General features: G+C 41.5%; 1 protein-coding gene across 1 annotated transcript; it reads left to right on the forward strand.

The window, feature by feature from the left end:
* Positions 1–234: 234 nt before the first annotated feature.
* qsm (Zona pelucida superfamily protein qsm) lies at positions 235–22,813 on the forward strand. The gene is made up of 8 exons (XM_012375444.2): positions 235–675; positions 16,637–16,738; positions 16,820–16,929; positions 17,104–17,273; positions 20,962–21,192; positions 21,268–21,415; positions 21,558–21,708; positions 21,811–22,813. Exons 1-8 carry the CDS (start codon positions 603–605, stop codon positions 22,050–22,052), a joined length of 1,227 nt encoding a protein of 408 aa, XP_012230867.1. The 5' UTR covers positions 235–602; the 3' UTR covers positions 22,053–22,813.
* Positions 22,814–23,067: the final 254 nt, after the last annotated feature.

Genomic DNA, 23,067 nt, shown 5'->3' on the forward strand with positions numbered 1-23,067 from the left:
AATATTATTACGAGAATATTATCATAGGACGATCATCATGCGCTATATTTATTCTTCAATTTGCATTTATTTCTCTCTTTAGCTAAAGAAGTTAATTTCTCTTGCAATGATTAATTAAGTTTGATTAAAATTACATACAATCGTTTTTTATTGTGACGTTCAGTCCGCGTCTACGCCACTGGTCGAGGCTGCAGTCTGGGTCTGCTGGCGGTTCAAACTCTCCCGCCGCTCTCTGGGCCCGTCAGTGTCTCTCGCGTGTTCGCACGGGGAACATCGCTCGCGTATCTTCATCAAGGCCCACTTCATCAAGGTCCGACGATCCTTGGGCTTTTCACTGACGGAAGTGCCGCACGACGTAAAATTGTGCTTTCGCAAACGCGAATTTCTCACCGCTCGAAAGTGAGAAAAGCGATCGATCCTGCACGCAGCCAAACGCGCTCGACTAAATGAGAGTTCCTCGCGACTGATACGTAGATACTCGACCCGTCCCTCCTTTTTCCCATCTACCTCCTTTTTTCTTTATTTTCTCCTCCCTTCATTCACCTGTCCGCGACGCCGATCGCGAGCACACAGTCCACGGACGTTTCGTAATTACTCGGGGAATGGACATGGCCGACCGTTTCTGGAGACTGGCCCTGTGCTGGATATGCATCGTCGGACTTGCACGCGCCAACGGTGAGCGATATATCTAAGGCTAATAATAATCTTCGATTATCGTTATTTTGTTGGAAATAATAATGAATTTTTTGACCAAGTATATACGAGAAATCCATGCATCAAAGAAATTCAATTTTACATCGAGCCCATGTTTGATTATAATATTTAAGGCGATAAATGACATCTAAGAAATGTTTATAAAGCAACCGCGAACGAAAGCGACACACTTTTGCTATCAAGCCGATTATATTGCCAGTTGCGGTTAACGCGTTGTAACAAGCTACATAATACAGCTGTCAGAATGCATCATAAAGTTTCGAAGCGTCCTAGGAGCGAAGTAGAATGTCCTAGATCGTGCCGTATCACGAGGATCATAGCTATCCGAAGCGCCAGTCAAGGTTGAGACGTTCTCTCATGCGTCGCGCTACGCGTTCATTATGACTGGCTTTAAGCTCGTTACTGTGACGCTGGTGGACGTTCCTTTTCTACTAGCTTCACGGTCCGTCTATTTATAAAAATGATAGTGTCCGGTAAAGAAACCAGCAAATACGCACATTTGGATACTTTTGTTTTGCGGAAAACAACCAACTGTTCGACACGTCGAGCATAAATCTTACGTACCGAAAATTCAGAAAGATACGCCCAGAATAAACTTACGTTATGTTTTCGGGTCATGTTTAATGATCGCAACATTTTCCTTTATTCGTCGCGTAATATCACGAGGCACACGAGAATATCGCATTACCTGAGACGTTTCTCTCGGAAGTGAAGTACATGCGAGCTGTGCAAACAATGCTCGCGTTCGCATGGTATCATTCTCAATGTAATGTGCAATTAAAAAATAACCGCAGTCAACGAATGTACTTGTAATCCCGCGACACTTGCAATTAGAACAAGGCGGGAGATAAACGCTAATTATCCCTTAAGGGTCGCGCAGATTAAAGCAAACAAAAAGATGTAGCGATAAAGTATCGAAAAAAAATTAAATTATCGAAATTATCCAAATGAAGTTAATTACTAAGTGCACTGCATTATATTCGAAACAGAAACAACCTGCAAATCCGATCGCCCTGGGAATCAAGGCTGCTCTAATTATTCCGCGAGCGAACGTTCGTGTTGACGTACAATTAATTAACCTTAATAACAGTCAGATACGTCGAATGAATTGTATGGTTTCGCAAATGTTAAAATTAGTGCGATTGCGCGTAGATTGCATAAGAGAAAAATACGCGCGGAAAATAATTGCTCCATACACGCCAACTCTCTCTCGCGCGGAAATTCGTGCACGCTTCGCCGTGTGTGAGTAATCAAACGCCGATGAATCACGCTATGACTCTGTACAAATCTCTCAGTTTAATATTACTATATTTGTATTGGAAAAGTGCGAATTGTTATGTAAACTGAAACAATCGAGGAAAAAGTGTTAGATGTAAAAATAACATGTTGAGGTCGCGGAAAAGTAATATCGCGGTAAGGTTCTTTCTGTAATTTTCAGAAAATCATTATAACATTAATTAATTTTATTTTTATAGATTTTAACTAGACTTTTTGATGGATCTAACGGAAAATCGTTCATTTTCAATTACTTTTCGTTGTAATGGATAGACCGTAATCGTTCCTCTTCTGCGTATCGTTATCTCCATCGGTGGTAACGATACGAATTTTCATTCGTGGAAATTGATTATCCAGGCTCGTGTAATGGGCATAATTGAGCCTACTTACGATGACGGCAAATGCGAACGCGAGAGAGGAAAGCGTAGGATTCTGTGAGAGTTGCGGAAAGAAAGGGAAGGTGAGCAGGGAATGCAATTTTCTGTGCGCCTGCGATTACACACGTATTCCCACCTACCCTTCGTTCTCTGCGGTTACCCGTGGCGATCTTAACTGACTACCGTCCGGGAATTAAAGGGGGATACGCGAACAATATGAGGTAGCTCCCGCACTAATGCGTCCGTAACGGGAAAGACGCGGAGCGAACGATCGAAGATTAAACGTTCGCCTATGCGTTGGCGATTCTATCTTTTGGAGCGTATCCAATGCTACATGGAAAAACAATAAAAGATACGGGGAAAAAAGTAATCCTTTGCGACCGAAGATCATTTCTAGAAATATTTCTAGAAAAATGAATATTTTATTGTTATTTTAAATAATATTGTTAGAAAAGAAACAACTATTTTATTTGAATTCTTTTAAAATTGTATAATATATTTATATAATAATTATAATCGTCTAAGAGAATTTTGTTTGCAAAAATGTGTACCAATTTTTACACAACACCGGATTGCAAGCAATTAAGTTACGCTTCTCTTTTCTTTAATTAACAAAGTTTTACGTAGAGAAATAACATTGCTCTTCAGAATGAGGTATTGAAAACACCTCAGTCCGCCCATGCGGGAAACATATGGGAGTGGGAAGGTTACGAGAAAAGAGAAGGTGAAATTCGATCTAAGTAGCTCACTGTCGTTGCGGCTCGCTGTTATCCTCTTATTTCACCGCTATCACGGTTATTACCATCATACTTAATTGCCAAACCGCAAATGCGCATTCGAAGTATCCGCGACTCGTAGACTCGTCTTATTGCTTTCCGCATGTGGTCGCTGCAAACCGTTGCGCGTAATCAACAATGGAGTAGAAAAAAAATCGACAATGCACAGAGAATGGAGCCATGCAGAAAATTGACGCGTCTAAAATGAAATTGTCCGCACTCGCGCGTGTTCAAGGATAATGAAATTTCTCGCGGTTTCAAAAGCATTCGCTTCCTAGCGTTTTTACGTTCGCTGTTGCTCGCGGAATTTTTCCCATGTGCAGGTCATGAAGTCGATTTATTCATTATCTAGCCTGGAAACCGCATAGAGTTTTATACGAAAGCGAAAACACTCGGCGCACGGAAAACGGGTAGGGCAAAGTAGTTTCATCGACTCGTTCCTGCGATCGCACTGCAACACGTGGCCAGGAATGAGAAATAAGAAGAGTGGCGAGGATCGGTCAGTTGCGCGGCCAGGAAGTTAAGCTCCTAAGCTGAAACGCCGAGATCCGTTCAAAGTCTTCGAAGTCAAACGGAAGGATTAACGAAGATTGCGGGAAAATTGCTGGAAGATTGCAGGAAGATTGCATTTTAACATACATAGAGCCGCTATGAATACTTTACTTTCCGATACAAAACTGGCTTGAGAAAGTGAAGTTTATTGAGTAGATTATTGCTTTATTTGTCTGAATTCTTTTCGCTTGCGTTCCGGAAAAAAATAGTAGCGCGATCGCTTTTGCGACAATATAAATTCAATCATATTTTATAAGAAAAAAATATTTTTATAAATAACAAAATATTATATTTTACAAAATCTTTAGTTATTTTCACTAATATTTAAATATGTTTTACATGTCAAATAATTATTCATAAAGCAGTTGATCAAGCAAATAATCATGAATTTTGGTTTTTCACGAATCTCCGAAAAACATTGAAGTTATACAATGCAAAACGTATTGCTAATTCATATTTAGAAGCATAAAAAAATGGAAATTGACGTAATAATTTTACGGCTTTGTGAGGGATGAGGGATGAGGTGTGGGATATGGAGAATGCAGGGGGGGCTCTGGAATGGGAAACAGAAGTGGGAGTGAGAGTGGGAGTGAGGAATCAGTTGGGAGAGGCCACAGGAAAACCGGTTGCCAATCTACACAGACGCGTTGGACAGCACGCCGACGAGAGCACTGAGAAAAAGACCGAAAAGTCTAAGCTCCGGTTTCTAGTAAAGCGACCGGACTTTTCCTGACTCGCGAAGCTCCGGCGCGGATCTTTGAATCGGTTCACCGCTGCTGACGAAGACGAAGACGAAGTAGCTCGAAGCTCGAGAAGTACCGTTTACGCCTTTTTCTGAACTATAAGCGATAAAGTAAAAAAAAATTAATCAAATAATAATCTGAAGAGAAATCTGCGATATTGTGGAAGTGAAGAAAGAAAGGTCATTTTCTGAAATATTGCCATATTATTTTTGTTCTCATTATTGATCGCAGAGTAATTTATAATGACATTTTAAAGAATAATACTCTTAGCTATGTGTCTCTCAGCTATGTGTTATTTATATGATAAATAACACGCAATTAATAAAAGAAATGTCCGAGGAGAGATAAGTGAGGAGCGAGTGCTCACCAAAGGGATGAGAGCGTGACTCGATCTATTAAAATGTCATTAATCACGCAAAGAAATCCAAGTCTTAAGATGGTTATCGCGAGATCGATTGCCACACTGATGGGCCAGATAATCATTGCACTGTCGTGCGTGTTTGACATAACGGCTACACTTTTTTCCGTCAGTCCATCCATAGACACGCTATCGGCAGAGATCTTTTTCCTCCGCCGACTAGACAGAACTCAATGTTTCTTTGGTATTTAACGTACTTCCTGCTCAGCACTTCTCGTCACACCTTTCAACGTCCTTTCGCTCAATGACCCCGATTTCATAAGCCGTTCGAAAATGGTGAAGAGTTTCCTGTGTAATTATTCATGCTAAATACGCATTTTGTCGTTAGGATATCGAAAGGAAAATAGTCACGGATCAATGTGGCATATCGAATGTGCCTGAAGTGGCAGCGATAGTAAACGCTCAATTTCTCGTATGTCACAAATTAAACGACGCCTTAAACAGTTATCTCGACATGACACCTGGCGAAGAACGTGGATGAATCGTGAACCCTGACACATCATTTTTGCAATAGCTTTATGAATGGCGACCCAACCCATCGAGAGGAACGTACCGTCCGTCGCGTGTTTAACGATCGTATCGACGTACTTTAAACTCCATAAACCCATCATCTTTCCGTAATCGTTTTTTCGACACGCAGTTTAGGATCTCCTCTTCAGATTCATTTAACATTCATCATTGGCCTTATCGGAGAATTTTATTAAGTAAGCTATAAAAGCACTGAAATTTAAATATAAATAATGTTCACTTAACATCCCAATTAATCCTTAATTATACCTTTACCACTTTTTTTACTTTATTTGCCATCTAATAAATTGTTCGAAATTCTAAACGGTCTCTTAATACCCGTTTAGCATTCGTAAACAACAAGATATCATTTTTAGAGTTTTTTTTTAAGATACTGCCTCGTCATCGTTTCTCTCTTTTGTGGGATACCGTTTCTCAATGTCGATATCTTTCGTGAGCATGACCTCTTCTCCCAGCAGTTTCTACGTTTGTACTTTATGTGTGTGAGGCCCAGCCAAATATGGCGGATACCGGTCGGACCACTCATCCATACGTGTGTCACCCGGTATATATGCGTAGCGTTGCGAATGGTCGTGTGCATCGCGTGTATGAGAGATATGAACGGACAAGAGCACGCATGGGCAAATTCTTTGTCTCTTATATTATATTATTAGAAAAACAGTGTATCTCTCCTTTTCTCTTTATGTTTCACCAACAAGCAGGATGGCTTGCCATAAACTTCACTAATTTCCAGATTTTAGAATTTAATTTAGATAGAATTAGATAGATTAGAATTTAAATAAAATTTAATCCAATAAAACTTTAATTATTTTGACAATTTAATGTTGACACTGATAATAATTTTTTAATTAACATTAGCAGCATAAGTAACAATTATAAAATGTTGCCAGCGTTTTCTGCTGGCAAGTCGCCTACTGGCAATTAGACTGCGACAAGGATACGTGTCGGTAGGATCGAAAATTTTCGACTTTACGGTGCTCCGCGTCCGCGATGCATTAATTGCAAAGTAACGAATGATGCGCCGGAACTAAATTGTTTGCTCACCGAACTTGCGTCATTTATCACGAAGTATTATCCTGCTACTTTCCTCGGTCCCGGTTCGCTCCCCTTTGGCAAAAGGACTAATTCGTATAAATCGCTGTTTTCTTTACGCCCTGTGCTCTCTTTCTCACTGTCAGGAGCGTTCATTTTCATGATTGATAATGATCCGCTGAGCAGCGAGCCACAGGTTACACGCGAACTTCGTCATTAGACACATGTATAATCAGCTAATCATTAATCATACGCGATATTTTTTTCTCTTTGCCGGATGCCGCGACCGACGATCCTCGAAATATGCTTCTCATTCCCATTTATTAATAAATACGCTACTGCCGCGACGAAGATTCGAATTAAGAATACATTCGAGTAAGTCCTCGATTGCGTGTATCTTCGATTAAATCGCGTAGGATTAATTACCGAAGAATTGAAATTTCATATCCTGATATGTTGGATTCTATTCAATGAATTATCAACTCGGTTGCCTAAACATTAATATTTATGCTCAAATAAGAGCAGCGCATCAGTGCAGGAGAAAACTCATTAAGAAATAGTACTCTGATGACTACGTTTGTGGAATATATTCCAAACGAATGAGAATACTCTCAGTCCGCAGAGGCATAATGCGTTGCGGCAGAGCGCAAGTACACTCGGTGGCCTACGCTCGCGACTGTTTCCAGTGTAACCGGGCGATAAACTTGTGGATTAATCGGAAATTAATGCTAATGAGAACAATAATAATGCGGCGTTTCTTTGATAGACATCGTAAAGCGCGGAGCTATCTTAACGAAGTAAGAGTAGAATCGCGAGCGTGCAAAGCAAAACAAATTTCCAGTCAAGGTCGTCCTAAGCGGCAGTAATGCGTTTGCGAAAAATTATCAGCGCAACTCTAATTGCAGAGGGAAAATTGCAAAATGACACGAACGCGATACTCCACCGGAGCACGCATTTGATTTAACAATGTAATAACAGCGTCGGGAGGACGCTGGTCGCAACGCGGTGGGACGAATCTATTTTCCACGAGGAGCCATCGGCGTACCCGTTGATTATCGCGAAACGAGCGACGAATGAAAGCGAGGATGCGTGTCCTGTACGAAGGATCATCACAGTCTATCATTTCAGTTTATTACGTATAATCACTCTCATCGTTCGTCATTCGCACCTGCTTCGGCGCCGCAGCTACGTGTATTTATGGATATGCGACTGCCGCCGCATCCGCGGACCTTTCCCCACACATTCGTCATAATTGTAATATTTTTTTATCTCCCCCAAGGATTCATAGTTCGTAATTATATTCCTTTTTATCGTTCCCTTTTTTATTGTTCCATCCGTGGTCCTCATATTTATGTTTTATCCGCACATAACTATCTTACAGCAGTCAATTAGACCGGTCTAATTAAATAATCATAAAGTAGAGGAAAAATAATTTTATTGCAGCGAATTAATTTGTCAATAAATTCCTTTTCACGGCACTTTACTTCCGACTCGAATTTGAATATCGGAAGTGTTCATCGGCGTTAAATGCGATTAGTGTCGCACATAATTTTTCATTAAACAAGCTATTTGCATATTGTCAAGAACAATAGATAATGAGGACTGTTTGCAGATTGTTTGTCAGATAAATTGTCGGTTATATTTTATAATGGCGTTGCCGCGTTATTCCCCTTCGCCTTGCCGAACATCTCCGAGGGAAAGAAGCGCTCAAGGAAACAATTAAATTCTGTGATCAGATAGCGCTGCGAGTATCCTCTGGAAAATGTATTCCGTGCTCGGGTTCTGTCTAGCGCAGGCTGGGTAACAAAGCAGACTGCCGGAAGTCGCGTTCAGATAAACTCGGAGCTCGATTCGATATCTCTCTGAGATGACAGTCGCGCGCGTGAAGAAACGCTTGGGATAACAAAGGACCTCATCTTCTCGGCCGTTTCATCGGCTCGATGAGTAAATCGATTTTAAATGACTGATTGTCGAACAACATTTGTCAGCGTAATATACAGTCATTATAAAGCAGTAAGTGAGAATTGATTATATTAGTTATGTCAAGTGATAGGATTACATTACATTGCAAATTGAATCACCCGAACAATAAACGGTGAATTAAAAATTGAGACTCAAATATTTATGAATTATAATCGTGCAAATTATTTCTTATTGTAGTCTTAATTTACAATATAGAATTTGACAATAACGTAACTTGAAAAATAATAAGTTACTCTAATAAATAATTAATGATTTCTGTGCTGTGATATCCACGAACGGAATAGGCGAGATTTCACGGCAGAGAAGTTTGCATAACTCTCTACGATTCGGATAGTAGATCTGCGGAATGCAGATCGAAAAAGTGCACAATAGGCGGTAAATAACGACACGTGCGGACGTTTTATGTGCCCACGTTCCGAGTCGTAAAATTATTTAAATAATCGCACGATCATACTCTCCGCGGGATGCCAATTTTATCGTCTCCCAAGATTACCGAAAACGCGTGTGTAACGGTAATTCTTGGTAGTACGCATAATTTGTATACTGCGTGACGTTATAAATAATTCATTACTTTTTCGCAGCATCCCGCATCAACACGCTCCGGGAGGTAAAAGAGCTCCAACAGGAAGTAAAGTTTAAGGCATGCATTTGACTGCTGTTTTAGATAATTCATACATGAATAATACATGTATTTGTAAAAAAAAAATAGCTCTTATATCTAGAAAAATTTTGAATGTATTACAAATATTTGACTATTATTTAAAGTTACGAAAATATGAATATGAATAAAACGTTTTACCGTAACTGATTTAACATGCGCGGGTATAAATATTTAAAAAATTATCAAGGCACAAAATGCGTAGTTTTGGCAAAACGGTAAAATCGACCATCACGGCAATGATAATTCCAAGATCAATCTCTTGAGATTCGAAGCTTCACTTCCTGGAGGTTTCTCTGATTCATCCTGTCTGCATGTGATTCGTACGTCTTCTCTTAGACTAGCCGCTCAGGTTCTCCAAGAGAATCGGTATGTACGTGATGTACGATCGGTCGCTTCCGCGCTATCGATTACTCGCGACAGCAACGTACAGTAGCGTCGATATAAACGACACCGCGAGAGAGAGACACCGAATTCCAAAGGCGGACGTCGCTTTTAAAGGAAATCGCTCACCTGCGATTTGTAGTCATTCTGATGCTTGCCTCTTCGACGTGCCGTGATATCGGATTACATTACTGTCACCAGTCGCGCCTAGCACCTGTCACGCGATTCTCTTTGCTTTTCGTGCGGCGTGTCTATTGTAAAAGTAAAAATTCTGACGTACGATTTTCTCTTTCCTCTCTTTCGTAGATTGCGATCAGAAATGCCTACGCTTTGGGAGAAAATTCGAGCAAAAGGTAGTTGTACGCTTGTGCAGAGTTCAATATGAAGAACGAATGTACCGTAATGATTAGTTATCTGTTACAAATAAAATATACATAAATCGCGATGCATTTTTTATCGCGCGCAATAAAATAAATCTCCGAGAAATTACATCACAAACATGCATATAGTCAATTCAGATAACCGAGATTATGTGAACTGGACCGTGCTTAATGTTAAAACTAATCCCTATCATGATTATAAATTTAATTGATCAAAAATTATTATATTATTTCTCTGCAAGCTATTGCATAAAGTTACCAAGGCGTATCGCTACGGTCGTAACTGAAATCGATCTTTCCTCTACAAATCAAATGTAAATATCGCGATAAACGAGATCGTAAATTAAACGATGTAATAAATTTTTAATGTTAAACTAATCTTTATCACTTTCTAACAGTTTTAAAATAATTATCAATTCAATCAGTCAAAAATTATTATGCTGTCTTTTTGCAAGACATTGAATAGAATTATCGAGGGGTGTCGATTTGATCGCAATTAAGCTGATTGTTCCTCTGCAAATAAAATGTAAATATCGCCAGGCATATCTTGTTTGTTGTCGCGCGGTAAGATAATTCTGCAAAGCCAGAAATTCTATCACAAATATGCGTATAGTCGATTCGATAAATTTTTAATGCTGAAACTAGTTTTTATCGTATTTTCACGATTCGACGATAATTATCAATTTAATCGGTAAAAAATTATTGCATTGTTCTCTCGCGAGGCACTGCATAGAGTCATCAAGACGTATCGATCCGATCGTGATATTTACTGAAACCGATTCCCCTGCTGAGCATAATAGTCCAGTCGGATCCAGGAAGTTGGCAGGGAAAGTACCGAGGAAGGTACACTAACTAGATACACATCGGCGTACGTGCCTCGTCCTCCGCTAATCTTCAACGGTCTGCGCACCGTCGTAATCCTCTACCATACCGCGATTCCTTTTCCACCGCGAGTCCTCGATCGACGGAATTGTGGACCGCTAATGATCACAGATGATCAGTGATTTACTGAGTTGGCGGCTCTTGTAATCGGCATGCGCATATTGCCGCGGCAGGCAAAAGCAACCGGAATGGAATCACCGTTACGGCGCGTATTCGTTGAGGGTTCGCCTGTGCTCCTCTTTTATCACTCGACGTAACCTGTCTTGCATTGATTAAGAACTTTCGATCCTGTTATACAGCCGCCCGATGCGTATTCTCTCGCGGTGTTTGCAATCGCGCCTCTAACACCTCGTGAATGATAACACGAACGATTCATGCCTCGTCTAACTTTCGACAAAGCTTTTCCGGTATTACAATTACGCAACGATAATAATGATTAATTTCGATTTCATGAATGATACACGACTCGCTAAGGATTAACAGCGAAGCATTTCTAGGCATATTGTTATTAATGAAATAATCTTTTATAAGGAAATTTCAATGCCGTTTATCACGATTAAATCAATTGAGGTAGAATAAAAGCGTGGAATAAGATCCGGTGTATGATTATACAATTTTTGTGCTACTTGAGCAAGGCCGTAGAGAAGAGGATAAATACAAGCGGTACAGTAGCGGTCGGAAATTATACAGATTTATATGAAGCGTTCATAATTGCGCCACTAGCAGGCATATTATTTAACGATTCGTGGAATCTTTAAATTCTTTCGGAACCTATATACGCTAGATGTAACGGGAATTAATAAAAATACAACGATGGAAGTCGGAATAAAAGATCTCAGCGCGTTTTGTTTCGCTCATTCTACTTGTAAGATTTACATCGTGAAATAAAAAATTTAATCAACATCGTTTACGTGTGTTTTTATAGAATATATCTTTAAATAGCCTCTGCGAAATATCACGATGGTTCTACTTAGCATAATTGCAGGTTAAAGTACTTTTCTCATTACGAAGATTAGATTTTCCGCTACTATGTTTCTATTTGCGCGACGCGCGATCGGTTTTCACAATCTTATCAGGCTCGCGTTGACGATGATTCGCGTTTAATACATAATAAATAACGCTAACAGATAAAGTTCGCACAACGAGTCACATTATAGATTACCCGCATAAGAGCTTCCTGCATCGTTTACATTTCATCATGTTGTTTTGAACTTAATGTGTCAGAAAGCTAGCCGCGCGAAATCACTGTTCGCTTTTTTTCCCGATCGGTCGATACTGTTATTCACCGCTAGAGCATGCATACGCGATAACACCCTGGGAATAATAATCAATAGCTATGATATCGTCTTCCTGCGTCACAGTTTACCGTTTGTCTGGCTTGCTCGCTTTCGTACAGAGAAAATTGGTGGATCATTATTACGTGATAATACAACAGAAGCGCGATCACTTCGAGAAGAAGCTACATCTTACGTGAATGTTTGTGCTTAAGAAATTAACCGATTTAACGTTGGTGCCTATATTATTTAACGCTTAATCGTTTCCGATAACAACGAGGTATTCAAACGTAATGGGCAGGCAGCACGTTGATTTTTGTCGTGGAAAGCGGAAAAGCGGCTATTGCACGCAGAACCGTCGATTTCGCGCGTTCGATCTTCGCAGGAACCGCGGAACGCAATCGCGCAAGGAGCGTAATTATTCATCTCGGTTCTCATCTTAACACTTTGCAGTAATGACCACAAATTATTGTAATTCCGACGATCGTAAATTGGCGCAATTTACTCCGCTACTTCTTGGTAGCGGCGCGGCAACGCGCAACGAGGTAGCGGCAGCTTGCGAATATCCTGCGTTACGTCGAGGGGAAATAAAATATTGTCGAGTCGATGAGATCGACACTGTTATCAGCAATAAAACCGGTCACCGAGCAGCCGATTGCCGCTCATTTTATCATTGCGGAAACGAAAAATGACGAATGGATAGACGAGAGCAAAGGGAAAAGGGAAGGCCCTTGATTGCGCAGTGCTTTTTCTCAGGACCAGTTCGCGTTCTTCATCCAGCTTGCTCTACGGCTGAAAACGGCTCGAAACCGACGGCGGGGTTTACGACGGCGATGGACTCGTTACTCTTGAGAGGATTTAGGCGCGTTAACGGGAAAGCAAAAACGAAAGTAAAGTGGCGGCGCGGTAATGCTCGACGAGCAAAAACCGCGTCGAAGATAATGGAAGTGAGCATAAGAGAGTGGGTCGAGTGAACCGGGTCACGAGGAATCGGCGATGGATTAATCAGTTTGGCGTATTTGACGATGAATCGACTTGCGAGCAAGCGTACAAGAGGTAAGAACCTACGCGTTGAAGGCGCGCGAGGAAGAGGAAGAGGAGGAGGGTCGAAGGTCGCGGATCTTCTTCATCAGTCGGGAGGTCATTATCGGTTATCTTGCGGAAATCTTAATCTTGAAAGCCGAAGGAAGGCGCGTCGAAGCAAACGAAGAGAACGATGGGAGGGTGGCCGGTAGTGTGCCGGCGAGTACTTTGTAAAGGAGAAGCAGGAAGAAGAAGCGGAACTTTCTCAGGATCGACGGGAGGACCGGAGATGTATGTAGTACCTTCTCAAGTTTAATGACGGAAGAAATAAGAAGCGTCGAAATAATAAAAGAGGCAGGATGGCGGGAGGGGAGAGGGGAGAGGCGGAAAAAACTGAAAGGAAGAGGAAAGGGCCAGGTTCACGGACCGAGATCGAGGGATTGGCGGGTGCGCCACATTTAATACTGATAATTACACTCGATAATACACGAGCACAGCGTCGCGCGTGTAATCTTTGGGGCGGGGATAATGCGAGGTGCGCATTATCGGGGCGGATCGAGAGCGGCAGGAAATAATACGCAAAGGAGGTCTATTCTATGCCGACATACTTTGATTGATTTAAGCCGACCTCATCAACACCGGTTAGCTTCAGCCTCAGTTTAATTAATCTTTCGAGTCTGGAGTCAAAAGGAGACAAAAATAATCAATAAAATTGTGTTGCTTTGAACGTACTTTGAACGGACGCCTCTCGGATTCTTGTATCGAAATAAAAAAAGGGATGAAGCTAACACTGTGTGTGTGTGAGGTTTCCGCGTTCAAAGATTTTCTTCACGCATCCGACAGTTTTCAATGTAGTGGTCAATTTACAGCTCGCTAGCAGAACAATGCAGACGCGGAAGCGTAATAGTGGATCGCCGCTTTCGAAGACGCGGTGACCACACCGAGAAAGAACCGCGCCGCCATGGCGCGAGCGCAGGAAGAAGGGAAGAACAGTGGGTGAGGGAAGATAAAGAAGAAGAGGAAGAAGTAGAAGAGTGGTAGCCCCAGCATCGGCGGAGGAGCGGGGATGGCGGGGTGGGAAGCTTAAGGTCACGGACCTCCTTCTCCGAGATCGGCAGAAGATCGGCCGCGGCTCGCGCCTTCGCTACCTTCGCGGGAACGCTTAAAACTCGCTAATGGAAAAGACCGCCGTGGCACCGTGGGGATGTTTAAAAGCGACATGCTGCGCAGTCACGTAATTTACGCGTTAACTGCGCGCGCGGGACGGATTGACTGACGGACGTGCATAAAAGCCCGCCTAGATAAACGTCTCGGACGAGCCGGAGTGACGATTGCAGAGGGGAGGAAATCATTAATTCGCGGCACGTTTCGTGTCAAAGGTGACGGGACTCCAGACTCGAAAGAAACGAAAGTGGAAAATGACTCTTTCCGTCGCGCAAAAAAAGAGAAAAAAAGACCGATGTCGTGGCGTCGCTCCGCCAGCCGTTGTCTACTCGGCCGTGCGAGCGAGTATGCTGATGAAAACGAGTCGTCGCATATTAAGTAGACGGAACAATTTCAGCGAAGCGAGGAGGAAGAGCTTGTCGACCGTCCTCGATGGCCGCTTCGTGCGTGACGCGACTGCAGTCAACGGATGAAGATGAGGAACGCTCGAGATTTTAAGATAAACTCTCTCATTTCGACGAAACGCACGCGGCAGACGTATTCGGTCCCGTTAAAATACCGCGAACGATTCCGCAGGCTTATCGCCGTTCGCGATGTCATCTCGATCGTCGACGGTCATCTCTATCGTCGCGCAACGAGATGCGCGAGCCTCGCCGAGAACTTGATCAACGCCTGTCAGATAGTACCTGCTAATCCCCCTGAGTCCTGCAATCCGAGCGTAGCGAGCGCGGCGGACTCCCGACCGGCCGCTGCCGTTGAACATCAATTTGTCTACGGAGGAAATAAAAGAACGCGCGAGTCTCTCCTGCACTTCCTGATGCGTGCGCGCGCTCGCCTACAATGTATATTAAACATTCTACCGGTCGTTCAGCGTCTGTCAGCCGATGCGCTTGTTTATCTTTGCCGCGCGAGCGAGACGGCTGCTGCCGCTGCCGCTGTGCTGCTGCCCGGCGAGGAACATGCGTGAGGCTCTTTTCTCTTTCTCTCGGGATTCTGGTATCGCCTCGAGCGATCAAATGAGCTGCTAAACCGTGGAAAAATTCATCCCCGGGGTTATTTCTCATTGAATCATCCCGGCTACCAGTTACGTTATTTATCCTGCCATTATTGCGGCATTAGCCGTATTGTTTTGATCGCGATCGCGTGGAAATATAAGAAAAAGATAGCTGTAAGACAAATTAGTTAAAAAGAGAAAGAAAGTCTTGATGGAACGTTTGACTTTCTTCTCGAATAGATTAATGTTTGTCTAAAATGATACAGCTGGATACGGCGGGAAAATTAATGATACCAGCAAACGTCCACGGAACATTATTAAAACGTCACTGCGCGCGATTGTTCGCTCTGTCATTCATTATCGGGAATCGCGACATGATGCGCGACTTGGTGGTCGATGGTTATTAGAGTCACTGTTTATCCTCGGATGCAGCCGAGCGTCGGACGTATCGCGTGAAACTGCATCCTTGCGTGGATCCTCGGTTGCCTAGTCGCGGCGAACATTCGCCACGTTCCCTAACAGTTGCGCATTGCGCACGTGACGATGATACTTCATCGTGAATTATTGCCCGATGCGCGCCGGCTCACTGCGTTAGTTAAGTGCGAGGAAAATACTGCCGTCTCGTAACATATCTCACGAGATTAATGTTGAATTATGCCCACGATGATATTCTGGGAATATTGTTTTCGCGCGCAAGTTATCGCTTCCTACTTTGAGATGTTCGCGAGGATAATCTTCGACGATTTTGCAAATTCTACGCATTTTGCAAAATTCTTGTAGAGAAAAAAATCTTCCCTGAATTAACAAAAGAATTTATATCGTTGCTTTGCGGAAGAAAATGCAATGCTCCGTGTAAATTACATAGACTTTCTAACATTCTAATTCTCCCGTATCGAGACATATTCCTTTCGATACATGGCTTGACGTCCGCTGATGACGGTGAAAGTATCTATCACGAGGATCCGCGAATATATAGAGTCTAACCCAATGGGATATGCATCACCGCGTATTTCCCGAACGCATCGCTGCGCTCTTTTCAAGGTCGAGACATTTACGGCTTTATGGGGCAATTATCGTGGTATACTACAACTTAGTCTGCACATACAGCTAAGTTCTGTTCATCCTTCCATAAGGTAAAATCGTAAATCGTCCCGAGAGTTTCCTTTTTATCAAGATACGTTTTTTCAAGCATGTCTCGATTTAGGCTATTAATCCTAAACGAGCAGACTATAAATTTAAGTGAAGAACGCAAAAAGTAACAGAAACACTATAAATGTAAATAAAAGACTAATTGAAAAAAAGGCCAATTTAATTATATTCAAATTCATATATATTTGTAAGAAATTAAAATATTTTATATAAGTTTTTTTCTGAACAAAAAATATTAAAACTTGCCTTGCAAAACTTGTTAATCAAGTGTTTTAAGTTGTACGTATGAAAATTTTAGTTTTGCATAAATTATTCATATTTATATTGCAGTGCAAAGCAAAGTGAGATGTACCGAACAGATGATGGAGGTGGATATAGTAAGGAGTAGCCCGCAGGCAAAGATATATCTTCAACAATTTAAACATTTTCCAGGTAAATATCCTTAAGCGCTTTACATTACGTGCCGCATCGTAAATCACAAATACGACTCACACCGAAAACCTATTTTTGCAGACGAGGCTTGTAAACCGCAACTTCACGACGGCGTTGCCACGTTCAAATTATCGCTACTGGAGCAAGACATGTTGCGGTGCGGCATCACAAGAGTTCTCAATAAAGTTACAGTAAGTTATTATGAATTTAAGTTATTATAAATAAATGTCAGATCTCAAAGTAACGGAATATTTGTTAATATTCCGAATTATTATTCTAAATTATATACAATTTAAGTATTCAATAAAATATGCGATATATTTTTAAGTATCTAAGATATGGAATTTTTATGATTGCTGATGTAGGGCCAAAAGATGTACTATCATCGGGTAATCGTGGAGGAGCCTGCAGATTCCAGCAAGCACACGTTCACCGTAAAATGCGTGATTACCGAAGTTGTCGTGAAGCCAGAAATCGCGGCGAATCACACGGCTGTACGGCGGAGCGTTCTTCCAGCGGGCTTTCAGGAACCTGAGTAAGTCATCAATCTTTCAATCATTCGATTTAAGTGTTTGATGCTACAACGCGAAACATTCCATATTCGTCATGATGCAAATGCAATCATTGACTATGTTATTACGATAAATATGAATAATTTAACGCAAGTACGAGCGATAATGCGCGATAAAGTTGGAAATTGTAAGTTTTGAACAAGGTAAACAGAGAGATAGAAGAGATCGTAAGAAGAAAGCTCCTGCTAATGAACGTGATATTTATCAAATCTATTAGATTGTAGAAGCTTGACTTAGTAGTCGCGAGTTTCTCGGGCCGCAGCTTTTCATTTCTCGCCAGTCATCCGACAGTGTTAATCGCGTCGTGCCGCCGCAATAGGCAAGACTCTCACATTCGCCTGGTACGAAATGATCCTTGGCACATCCACATGAGCAAACGAGTGGGTTTAATTACCCGGAAGTCGCGCCTTCCGCGAGTGTGAGAGAAAAACGCGTCTCTTCTTTCCGCGCGGAAGCCTCACCCGTCGGTTTGGCGAACATGACAATCACGTCCTGTCGGGTCAACGAGCATCGTCGGTTTAACCGTCACGCAAAAACCAACATTCCTTAATGGCTAGAATACAGTGCGAGAAATTCCAAGCAAGAAAATTCATTACCGCGTTAAGTCACTTAAGCATCTTTGCTCGATTCACTCGCGACATTAATGTTTGCTAAATGCAAGATGGTTATATAATTTGCCAAGTGATACACGCCTTCTTCCGGTCATTCCGAGTAAAGAGAAGCTGAGAAAAGTCTCATATCATTGCTGTCTGAACGATGATACGTAATAAATGAGTTCAAAATCAATGAGTGTAATGGAGTGTAATTACATTCCATCGACATTGCGGGATGTAAACGTTACGGTTTCCCGTGTCATCATAAGTATAGATCTCGTTTACGTCGTTAATTTCACCGAGCGTAGTTATTACAAGATATCATTTATATTAAATTCGTAATAAAACGATCCTCTGTGTCGCAAAAAAGTCTTTTAATCAAAGAGTTGATTTTGTCGGCAAAAAATACAATTGATCGCCGGTCTACATTCCTAAGGTAGATATAATGATGCAAAGCAGATAAGCGGCGAGACCGCTTATCGAGAGCGCCGAGATTGTGTGGAAAATTCGATGATTATGGAAACGACCGACCGGTCGGTCCACATTCGAGCGAATAAGTCGTGTCGCGTGACCTGAATATGCATGCAGAAGCCAGCTAGACTAGACTACGGGAACCGTCATCGGGACTTTATAATTTGCAAACGACTTGAGATGCTACCGCCTGATGTATTTGCACAACGGTCGGACACACGCGCAGCAGTTGGAAAACCTGTAATACAATTCAATACGCGAAGTCTAATCGGCATTCCCGCTTTTTTTCTTCCTCCACGTCGAAAATCACTCGACAGGTCACTCACATCCAATGCGATGCTATTCTACGCTTGCTCCAGGAAACATGCGGTTCGATCGCGAATACGCAGAAATCGGCGAGAAACGAATAATGATTGAGAACCGAGGTAAATTGCATAGACGAAAGAAATGTTACGATTTATAGGTATCTTTGCACGCGGCATGGGAAGATTGAAGAAATAACTGAAATGTCTACGGAAATAAGTTTCTGTTTGATGCAATTAAATGACGAATTCTTCTCCAAGCCACTCCTGAATTTAATCGAACTTCAGTTCTTCGAATTACGTCTTGAGTGAATGTAAAAAAATTTAATATTATGACTCGCGATAAGAGGAATAATCTCTCGAAATTTTTTCGACGACAAGATTGACATCGAGTTTGTCGTGGAATTTAATAGCGGAAACGTTCGGTACGTAGTTAAGACACACGGTGACATTACGAGAGTCGATTTTATGGCGTGATGTACGACGGAGCGGACGATTCCTTTGCGCAACGGTTCCTTTACAGATGGTAGAAAAGCTACGGTGCGCGATTTTAGCCAAGTGCCGGAGAGAAGAGGCCTGTCGGTAGAGCTTACCTCTTCCTCTCGTTGCCGGCCGACGAAAGTCGTTTCGCGAGTCGACATTCTTCAAGTACTCTCCGGGGACGTGCTCTCGAGAAAACACGGCGAGAATTTTTATCGCGACCGTCGGGCGTCACGGCGTTAATTTATCGGCGTTAATCGAATGTACGTCTTTGGCATCGTATCTCGCGCAAATTCCCAGGATTTCTATGGCACTATTTGTTTATCAGGAAGTCGCGCGCGAAATCTTTATTGTCAAATTATCAGGCGGTGAGTTTGCCGGGGTCGGAACGCGCGACGTAAAAATCCCCCGAGATCCCGGGCTGTTTCTGTCTACCGATGAAGTGGCATGACTCTTGCGCTGTATGTGTCTGCTCTGAGAGATGACCTCGGTACTGACTGATAAAAGATGATTTAATTCTGTTCTTGTCCGAAAAAAATCTGAATTGCGTACAACTAACTATACAAAAAATCCAAGGAGTTTGTGAAGTGCGTTAATGACCGCTTGAATATCCGAAACGAAATCTTCCCGAGTGCGCCTGATACAATTGCGTGTCTCCTCATAAAAATAAATTGTGTAATTAAATAGTTTTTACATTGTTGTATCGCGTATGTGAAAGGTCGTCATGCATCAGAAAGTGATTTAACGAAGCGCGTTCCGTGTCGGAGATAATAAAAAAAAAAGAGAGAATCGAGCGGAGAATGAACGAAGTCGTGTAAAATAATACGAGTCATAGTCATAATAATGGCTAATAGTGCTCGATATACGCTCTGGTACGTTGCTATCGATCTACGTTCGTGTACGGATCTGCACATCTGTGTGCACACCTTTTATTTTAGAACACGATCGGCCCGTTCTGCGTCGCTTCTCTGCCGCCTTCGACTTCTATGCCGCTAGCATAATTTCACGGTCTACCCATTCTAACGTACATTCGTCTTCATTACTTCGTCTGTCATCGTACGCGATTTTTCGACGATCTGTGTCGCTCGCCTCTCGGTCCAAGGCCATAATGTCGCGGAAGTGAGAGATGAGTCTGCACAAACTGGAGCGTGCATACCCGTTTGGAATTGATTTACGCGTCCGGTAATATGCGACGCGCATGCAAACGAAAATGATGATTCGCGCCTATTTTCAAAAAAAATAGATCGGGTCGTACGCATAATTTTCTGCGATTTTGCATAAAACCGTAAAGTGGGTCGAATCTTCCTACGGAGATAAGTGCGACGGCATACAGGTCAGCTTGATGTGTTTGCGGTGTGGCGCGTACAAACTGCCGCTCGATTAGAATTGCATATTTTGACACGCAACATCGATCACAGACCAGGTGCTTGCCCTCATGACTTCATTTCGGAAAATAAGTGTGATTATGAATCTTGCGGTTTTTGATTTTGCCGGTGCGTAGTTCGTCGCGGATTCAACGTGTAACAATCCGATAAGTTTAGACAGATGGTCCAAACTGATCACAGATGTAATTTAAAACACAAAAGGCATCTTGGCTCTCTCATAAAAATATATTATAACCGAAGGAAATCTCACAAGAATATTTAATAATAATTCAAAGTTTTTAATTTAAAACAAATTTAAATCTCTTATAAATAATTTTTAATAAGAACGTGCTGAACGGTTCTGATCTTTATCTACTTCCTGTCTATCTAATCCTTAGCGGTTGTAGATTGAATTTGAAAGGAATTTATTTTTTGCTCTAGAGTAATTGATATACGTGACGAAATCTCGGGAGCGGCACCGGTTCCGATCCTCGGTGTCGGAGTAAGGCAGGGTGGAACTTTGGTAACCGGTGAACTCAACGTTAGTCCCGGTACGCCGTTGCAAATGGAAATATTTCTGGACAATGATTCAGCGCCGATCTATGGCCTGTTAGTGACGTACATGCTGGTCACCGACACCAAGACTCAGGAGGAAACAATCATCATTAACGGGTGACTGATTAACGTCGAGACTGATTGTCGCGAGACTGTAAACATCTTATGTAATTGATAAAATATTTTTTACAGATGCTCCGTTGATCCTTACTTGTTTGAAAACTTCAACACTGTGGACGGCGACTTTTTGACGGCGAAATTCCGAGCTTTCAAGTTTCCGGAAAGCACTTACGTCCAGTTCCGCGGTACCGTTAACGTTTGCTTGGATAAATGCCCAGGGGTATGGCTTTTTTATTATTTTTTCATAGCGTGCGGTTATTAAACCGATGACTTCAGTTTGCACGGTCGTTATCCTTCATTTTATATCCACTTCATAAAGTTTTACGATCAGTTTGCTAAGCGTATTTGTACATGTGCTTCAGATCGAGTGCAGCAACGGCCAAGTCGGTTTCGGCAGAAAGAGACGAGCCATTGAAATGTCCGGCACCGACAAGAACAAATTGTTCGAGGTAACCATGTCGACGTTCATCAAAGTCGATGATATGATCGCGGACGATGTTACGATCGATCAAGGTAAATTTCTTCATCGCGCGAAATGAATGAAACATTTGAGTAATTGCCGTGTATTCGTCACGTTTATGGCTTCTGTTACGTTGTTTTGTATCGCATTATTAGTGCTCTCGGAGTTCATCAGAAAGGGGAAAAACAGGACGACCACAAAGGAGAGGGCAGTGATCGCAGAAGAAGTCAGGGAGCAGTCCGGCCCGACGACAATTAGGACACACGAGAGAGCGTTTCTCACGGAGGAAATCAAGTTTAAATACAAGGTTACCGACATGGTACTCAATCGCTCCTCGTGTAATACTCTAAGTTTGAATCTCGTCTTGCTCCTACTCTGTTTCTACAAACTCCTATAGAAGATGAGATTTGTGTTTCCTGACAAATAATTGCTAACTGTATATAAAGCGCAACCTAAACCATGTTAAAAACGTGAAAGAAAATACGAAGTATCGCTTCTGAGAACGATAGTTAACTTGCTCACTAATAATCGGGACTTTTCGATCATAATAACAGCGGATCACGGTGCTTACGTATACTCAATAGTGATCATCGACTGTATATAGTCAAAATATATTTAGAAAAGCATTGGAAAAGAATTGAATTGTAACGTTAACGTTACAAAGTAGCGCAATTTCCGTCCTACGATTTAAAACAATGCAAAATTGCCGTTTATACAAATACTTTCTATGTGATATCGAGATACATTTACAAGAAAATCAAAATTGAATGACAAATAAAATTGTCGAATTTGAAATTTGTGAAGAGCTTAAAAAATGAATTAACTATCTTAGCGCTAATATAGTAACATGTAAAATTTCTCCGCTCTGCGACCGCCGAATTTTCAATCGTGATGTTTCAATCTTTAGTTTTAGTTTTCAATTTTTACTGTTTCCATTACACATTGTGAGTAACTGCCGATAGAATAACTGCTAAAAGAAAATTGGCCTTTGCGAGTGGAGAAAGCCGAAAACCTAGTCGTGCGACGAGGTGTAATAATGCAATGCAACTTAATTAATTAATTAAGTAATTATGAATTGCGTATTCGTAATCTCAGTCTAATTATTACGTTAAATAAATGTAAAATACTTAAATAAACTGACTGCTGATGTGACAGCGATTATTCTTTGATCATAATTATCATTATTTCCCAATATCTATCAACAAAAAAAATCTCACCAAATGCATAAATTGCGATTTCCGATTATATTACTTATTGTATAAATAATTTTATCAACACCACAGCTTTTTCACTGCACTAAACTTATTAACAAAATTAAATGAAAATTACACATATATATATATTAAAATTATATAAAATATTATATATTTATATATAACTTTTATTGTATACTTTTAAAATTTTAGAATTTT

Source organism: Linepithema humile, chromosome 6 (assembly GCF_040581485.1).
Source record: "Linepithema humile isolate Giens D197 chromosome 6, Lhum_UNIL_v1.0, whole genome shotgun sequence".
NCBI classification, from domain to species: Eukaryota; Metazoa; Arthropoda; class Insecta; order Hymenoptera; family Formicidae; genus Linepithema; species Linepithema humile.